The 7,876-nt window shown below is 40.1% G+C and overlaps 1 protein-coding gene across 1 annotated transcript in view; it reads right to left on the bottom strand.

Annotated features, from left to right (window-relative positions):
* The window catches only part of IKBKB (inhibitor of nuclear factor kappa B kinase subunit beta), a 92,834-nt gene that overhangs the window by 25,066 nt on the left and 59,892 nt on the right, over positions 1 to 7,876 (bottom strand). The window contains exons 8-10 of the mRNA XM_007935024.2: positions 3,749 to 3,856; positions 1,965 to 2,094; positions 1,168 to 1,362 (exon numbers count right to left, since the gene is read on the bottom strand). Of these exons, the coding sequence (XP_007933215.1) occupies positions 1,168 to 1,362; positions 1,965 to 2,094; positions 3,749 to 3,856 (433 nt within the window). The remainder of the gene's footprint in view (positions 1 to 1,167; positions 1,363 to 1,964; positions 2,095 to 3,748; positions 3,857 to 7,876) is intronic.

Raw genomic sequence — 7,876 nt, 5'->3', positions numbered from 1 at the left:
AAGACGTGTGCTGAAAGAGACAGGCGCTCCTGAAAGAGACACGTGCTGCTGAGAAAGAGACGCAAGAGACACACATTGCTGAGTGAGACACCAAGGGACCAGCACTGCTGGGAAAGAGACTGTGAGAGACTGTTGGCTGAGGGACGGTGGGCTGGGAGAGAGATTGAGCATTTTTCCTGAACTTGAATTATAGCTTGTGGTGCTTCCCTAATAAACCCCATAATCTGTGAGCTCTGTGTGGCCACTGCAGTGAATTATCGAACCCAGGAGAGAGGTGGTGGTGCTTTGGAAGGAATGGTTGGAGAAAGGGGTGGAGGGAGGCAGCATGTCTGGCTGTGTCGGAATAGGCCTTGGGTTACTGCTGGTAATCCTGTCTTTCTTTTGTGGGATTAGAAGTGGTCAGAGCATGTCGCCTCCTTGCTGTTTTTGCAGGAGTGAAACTAAATGTACACATAACATTGAATGTAAAACAAGCTCTTAAAATAAAGTAAATAAAAAATAAAAACAAACAAATAAATAAATAACAAAGATGTCACAGTGAGACTAAGGTGCACCTGACCCAAGCCATAGTATTTTCTGTAGTTTCATATGCATGTGAGATCTGGACAATGAATAAGGAAGACTGCAGAAGAACTGATGCAGTTGAACTGTGGTACTGGTGAAAAATATTGAATGTACCATGGACTGCTAGAAGAACAAACAAATCTGTCTTGGAGGAGGTACAGCCAGAAGGCTTCTCAGAAGCAACAAAGGCCAGACTTCATCTCTCGTACTTTAGTCATGTTGTCATAAGGGACCAGTCCCTGGAGAAGGATATTACTCTGGGTAAAGGTAAAGTAGAGGGTGAGCAAAAAAGGGGAAGCACTGACACTGGGGCTGCGATGTCAGGCTCAATGATTGTGAGGATGGTTCAGGACTGGGCAGTGTTTCATTCTGTTGGACACAGGGTCGTTATGAATTGGAACCAACTCAAGCATATCTAATAACAACAATGACAATAGGCTACCCAAGAGACCTCATACTCCAACTTAAAAAGCCAAAAAGGTCACTGCATGATGTAATTAATTGACTGCTTGACAAAGCAGAGCTGAAATCTGAAAGCATGATTGCTTGGAGGCAAAGCCAGGAAAAAGATTTAGGGTGGTTTGGAAGAAGCAAGGGGCTCACCTTGCCATCTGAAATACACTGCGTGGCAGGCTTGTCAGGGATCAATGCCAGACCCGCTTCTTGCAGCAGCTCCTGGTCTTCCTCTGGGATTCCTGTGTCTTGCTGGATTCTAGCCTTTAAGCTCTGTAGACTCTCATCCTCTGTCACTGGGTAAGTGTGAATGGTGCCTGTGACCATGTTCAAGATACGCACCAGCTGCAAGACAACACAAATGTTACTGGGAAAAAATATATCTTTATAGCTATGACTCTTTATTAAGCACCCTGGTAATTTAATGGTTAAGCACTTGGCTGCTAACCAAAAGGTCAGTGGTTCAAACCCAACAGCGGCTCCTCAGGAGAAAAGATTTGGTGATCTGTTTCCATAAAGATTACAGCCTTGGAAATCCTATTGGGCAGGTCTACTCTGTCCTATAGCATTTCTATGAGTCAGAATCAACCAGACAGATGCAACAACAGAGATGCCCCTTATTTGCCTAGATTCTCCGCTCTCCCAACATTTCCACAAAAGGCAGGGACCTAGCTTGAGAAAGGAGCTTGCTGCCATGGCTCATATATTCTGACCTTCAGTATTCCTGTTTGTCCACAGCTATAGCTCTATAGACCAATGTCAATTAGCATTGCTATGCTGTTCTCTTATCTGCTTACAAAGTCACACCCACAGGAGTCTACACCTCCCCACTAGGTCAGTCAGCCTATTACCTGCTTTTTCCTGTGAATTATTTCTCATGAAAGCTTGTTGTGTCTTTCTTGAGATCTGACCTTGTTGCCTCAGGGCTAACTTGGTCCTATGCTCACCTTTAAGTTTAAGATGTCATCCAGGGCCTTGAAGCAGCCATTGGGACCATATACTGGATCTGTGCCCCTTTGTCGGGGATGCCACATTAACATCAGCTGCAGCCACTTCTCCAGTCGCTGTGCCAGTACACTGTGCCAGTAAGAAACAGAGGAACAGAGTGTAGGGGGAGACACTTCCAATGCAAATCTCACACTGCCCTTTTGTGGGAATTAAAAAGTGTGAACCTTTCATGTAGCTCACCATTAGACACACTATGGCAGCTGATAAATGATTATTGAAAAATAAATAAGTCAATCAGAAAGTAAAAAATGTCAAGTACAGGCAGTGCCCAGATAATTAACGAGTTCCATTCCTAAGTCTATTTTTAAGTCAAATTTGTATGTAAGTCAGAACAGTTACTTAGGTATTCCTTGCATCTAATGTTTGTTAGTCAAATATTAGTATAGAGTATAAATTTTTATGCACAAAAAACATTAAAGAAACACTTCCAGATACACTAAAAACATCTTTAACATGATAATGCGGCTCCTTTTAACATCATAATAAGGAATAACAGCATAATGTTCTGACGTGAATTGCAAAATAGCACAAAATATAAACCATTGTATATACCTCAAATTTTCAATGTAATAGGCTATACAGGGGTTAGTTCAGAAGTATGGCTTTATGTAAGTCAGATATTCATAACTCAGGGATTGCCTGTATTTTCAAAAAATTTAATTAGGTGCTTATTGCCTTACTCTTCACCTGCTAAAAGTAGCCCCCAAGTCAGGGAGTTCCCAACTGCTGGGTCAGCAAACTGACCTCCAACTGGCTGCATAAGAATGATCATCAAACTTTTTAGGTGCACTTTATATGAGCACCCTACCTCCAAGTGATCTCTATCCTTACATACAATCTAGACCCTGAGCTGCCAGATTGATTTTGTTAGCTGGGCCCTCAAAAGTATTCAGTGGGTTCCCATGGCTGACTTCAAATCCCTCACCTTGGCCTCCAGGCCTCGCCCAGCCTGCTTCCAACATGCACTTTAAGTGTGACTCTCACTACTCCTCCCCCTAAACCCTTCACCCTGGCCAACAGGGCTACTCACTATCTCCCTAAACCTGCCTTTGCTCAACCAGATCTTCCCCCTTTGAACTGCTTTCCTCTTCACCTATCTATGTCTTGTACATCTTCCCAGACCCTTCAAAAAAGTTTCAGCTCATCCAAAAAGTCATTCCACATAGCTCTAGTGCACAATAACTCTTTCCCCATCCTCTGACTATTCATGGTAATTATTGTCTATGCTACTCAGCTGTGGGTTACTGCTTTCTTTTGTACTATTATCCGATTTTGGTGTTAATATTTAACTTTTTGTATTCTGGCTCTAAGACTAGATTGCAATGCCTTTCAATCAAACTACAAAGATGTATTTGTTGCCTATGACACAGCATTAGGCCACATTAGGAGTGCAGAGAGAAATAAGGTATAATTTCTTACTTCCAAAAGAAGGTGATAAATAAACCCTATGCAAAACTGAATGCAATACAAAGTAGAGAAGCTACTGGAATGACTAAGAGGGAAAGATAAATTATTGTGTGAGTTTAGAAAAGAGATGATTTCTAGATGCGTATGAGGAATGGGAACCCATTCTAAGCTTAAGACTGAAATGAATTATACCAAGTTCTTAGTCACAGGATGAGATTCCAATCACCTGTTTAAAAAGCTACTGGCTGTTATCTCAGCCTTTTATTTCTAAAAACGGAAGAAAAATATGCAGAAGAGTAACGCTATTGTGCCTTACCTGTTAAGATTATTGGGGTAGGGTAAAGAGCTTGAAAACTTTACTGTTCCACTCAAGTCTTCACTGACAACAATGTCCATCTCACTCTTTTGCCGTACTTTTGAATGCCTGCAAACAGGAAATTAGAATGACTACCTTTCTGTGTTTAGCCATCTTAATGATAACCCTATGACCTCTGGTGGCATAGTACCTAAGGCATTTGACTGCTAACCAGAACACTGGTGGTTCAAACCCACCAGCCACTCCTCAGAAGGAAGACTGGGCAATCTACTTCCGTAGAGATACCGCCTCGGAAACCCAAGGAGGGGTTGCTATGAGTCGGATCCGACTCAATGGCAGTGAATTTAATGATAACCCTTAAGTCACTTAGTGGTGGAGAGCCATTTTACACTTGTAAAATCACTTTACAACTATGTTGTTGTTGCTGTTTGCCATCGAGTCAGACCCGACTCATAGCGACCCCTCCTTGGGTTTCCAAAGCAGTATCACTACAGAAGTAGATTGCCCAATCTTCCTTCTGAGGTGGCTGGGTGAGATTTTGAGAGCAGTCTTTGGTGCCATCATTAACTGACCTGTACTCAGAATTCCATAGATGGTACTGGTGACTCCTTGTCTCATCATTTTTTTTTTTATCATTTTCTCTATCTTCCATCTTATATAATACAAAATGCTTATGTTTTGACAGAGAATAAAATGAGGATTTCCAAGACAAAATTACTGGTACAAATAACATTTACACTAAATATGCAAACACATGCATGCACACATGTGCTCTCCTCTAAGAAGAGGGGAAAAAGACCTGGCAATCTGCTGCCATAAAGATCACAGCCTAGGAAACCCTATGGGGCAGAACTATGGGCACATGGGGTCACTCTGAGTCAAAATCAACTGCCAGTAACCAACAACAACCAATACTAAAGAGTAACTTTTACATTTCCCAATTTGTGGAACATTTTGGTGCATATGAAATAGTATTTGAAGAAAAAAAGATTTTTTTTAACTTGATTAGTTTCAAATACTCTTGGTAACGAGACAACTTAAATTTGAATAATGTTTTGGAGATAACAAAATACTGGGTTATAATATTGCACTTTGGATCTAATATCCACTTATTTGCCATGATAATCCATGTAGGAGATATTAATTTTAGTCCCCTATTTAGTGGTAAGGAAATGATGAGGTAATTTGCCCAAGGTCATACAACTGGTGATTGACAGAATCGAACTCAACTCTGAAGTCTGGTGTTCTTTCTACTGTGTCTGAAAGTCCAAATAAATCTTTTCCAAAGATACTCAGGAAATCCAAATAAAAAAAATCCTTTAGCCCAAAATAGTTCTTATTGTTCAGGCAGGAAATAGACCCTCTGGAGCACATGGGAAATCTAGATGAGCTGGTAATAGTGGTTTACAGCTCTCACTGCCGTTACTATGATTGCCATAAGTCAGGTGCTCCAAGATTTTGCCAGTTAAAAGTTGGATGATGCTCTAATAGAAAAACTTAGTTTGTCAATGGTAATTAAAAAAAAAAAAAAGGATATGTTAAATAAAATGTTCATTACTTAGGCTGGTCTTAAAATGTACTTCAAAGTAGTCTTATGATAGAACTATAAAGATCAAATTGCATTTCCCCTGAAATTACTATCTACCTGCCATCTGTGATGAGATAGTGAAAGGGAAAAAAGTTGCCTACAACATTAAAAAGCAGATGAGAGACAGGCAAACTAGTCCACAAAGCAGCTCCTTATTGGGTTTCATAGAAGCTCACTGGAAAGTGGTCAACTGACCTTCCAGCACTGATGAAGTTCTAGGAAGTTAGTCTGCAAAGAATACACTGACACAAAGATGCCAAGCCATGAGGGATAAAATTTCAAATAGCACTGGTTCTTCTAGTTTAATGGATTTTAACTTGTGTCATATATAATGGAAAAGTTCAACATTTGAACTGAAAAAATACAGTAATTGCCTGGATACTTAAAAACAGGAAAGATTTTTTTAAGTTATGTTGATGATGGATACGTTGTAAGATGTGACTACAAGTTAGTGAGCTAATTCCTCTATATTCCAGACCTACGTAGCTGTAGAGTGACTATGAGTCAGAATCAACTTGACGGCGACTGGTTTGGTGTTTTTGTAGCTAAACGCACATTGCCTGGTTTAAAGTCACCACAAGAGGGCAAACATTTGCCATTTCACCAGCCGCCTCAAGGACAGGGACTCTGCCTCATGCATCTTTGCATTACTAATGTCTGGTGTGTAAATGTTGATTGAACTAGACTGCCATTACATAAAGCTACTCTTCCAGAATTGATTTTAAAAGCTACACATCATTCTTATAAATATTCTCATGATGTAAATATTTGTCCTTTGAAAAAGTTAATGTTTTTACTACTTCCAGAATGGTATTTAGAAAAATGATAATAGCCAGTGTTGGTAGTGGTGTGGTGAAAGGGTCAGCTTGGTGTGTTCTGGTAAAGTTGTATACTGATACAACCTTTTTGGTGAGAAGCTTGTCAGCATATATTAAAATCATTTAAAAGTGCATGCCTGTGACCTGTTAATTCTACTTGTAGAAATTTATCCTAAGGAAATAACTGTAGATGCATAAGGATTTCCCTACAAAGATATTGTTCTTGCTGTTTTAGGAAGTAAAAATTATAAACCACTTACACTTCCAACAATGGTAATAAGTTAAATAAATTATAGCACAATTAGTCAATGGAATACAGCCATTAAACATAATGTGGAAAAACATAATGACATAGAAAAACATTTTCTTTTTTAAAACATTATTTATTTTGTTGTTGTTGTTGAGAACATACACAGAAAAACATGCACCAATTCAACAGTTTCTACATGTACCAGTCAGTGACCCTGGTCACTAGTATTCAAGTTGTGCAATGATTCTCACCCTCCTTTTTTGAGTGTCCTCCCCCTAAACATAAATTTACTGTCCCCTAAGATTTCTATCTAATCTTTTAAGTTGCTGTTGCCAATCAGATCCCATGTAGACAGTTCTTAAAAGAGCATAATGGGAGTTCCGGTAAGATGGCTGACTAGGCAGAAAGACTGCACAGACCCTCCTCAACAAAGGAAAGGGAAACCAATCAACACAGACACAGAAGATAATCCTGGACCCCTGAGCCTTGAAGGGAAGGATATAGAAGTGGACTAAACTCCAACTAGCAGAAGAATTTGCATGAAAACACCAAAAAAAGGAGACTGATGGAGCTGCAGTCTGGCAGTGATCCTTACGGTGTAGACAGCTTGGAGACTGCCGAGTGGTAGTAGGGCATAAGAATTAACCTAAAAATCGGCCCTGCTAGCCAGGGAATGCACGGAGGACTGCTCTTGTGGCTGGGGAATAAACAGAGAAGGTGAAGAAAAAGGCAGGCTGAGCTGTGGACTTTTGCCTGTCCGGAGGATGCCACCATTTTGAATGTGTACAAGTGGCTTGACAATTTTGGATATTTAAAGAGACAGCACACTCCCAGATTCCAGGGGCTTAAGAACATGTTCTGCTTGCCAGCAACCCCAAGGACACTTTGGGCCTGCACAAGTAAAAAGATGCAACATTCCTCCTGTTACTCTCATACCCCACAACTGCTTGGTGAACAAAGGTGCGGCCATCCCCCACTCTCACCCACCTTCCGGGCCCACAGGAACTCCATCCCAGTCTGTGTGCTCAGACGGAGACTGGGTGTCCTGCCCTGTCCTCCACCGACTTTTTTTTCTTTTTATTCTCGTTTTTTATTTTTCTTCTTCTTTTTTGTTTTCTTTTTTCTGGTGTTTAGTTTGCTTGTATTTGTCTGTTTTAAAACTACTATTATTATTAATACTTTTGTCCTTTTTACTATTATTGTTTAGTCTTCCCCTCCCAGGTCCTAGTTTACACCTTTTTTTCTTTTCCCCGTTACTGGTTGAAAAATTTTTTTTTTTTTAATTTCATTTTTTTCCCCATGGTTAACCCTGTTCCTTGTTTTTCTTTTTGTATTTTCCCATTTTTTCGTTCATTATTCTCATTCTCTGTCTTTTTTCTCTTAGTGCCAATCCCCAGAAGTTACAGGTTGTCTTGTTTTTTTTCTTCTTCTTTTTCCCTTTTTTTTTTTTTTTCCCCTTAATGTGACCATAG

This window comes from Orycteropus afer, unplaced genomic scaffold (genome assembly GCF_000298275.1).
Source record: "Orycteropus afer afer isolate SDZICR_OR568_19922 unplaced genomic scaffold, OryAfe1.0 scaffold00024, whole genome shotgun sequence".
NCBI classification, from domain to species: Eukaryota; Metazoa; Chordata; class Mammalia; order Tubulidentata; family Orycteropodidae; genus Orycteropus; species Orycteropus afer.
Note: the sequence above shows the minus strand (reverse complement) of the source record. Positions and strands in the feature narration are given on the sequence as shown.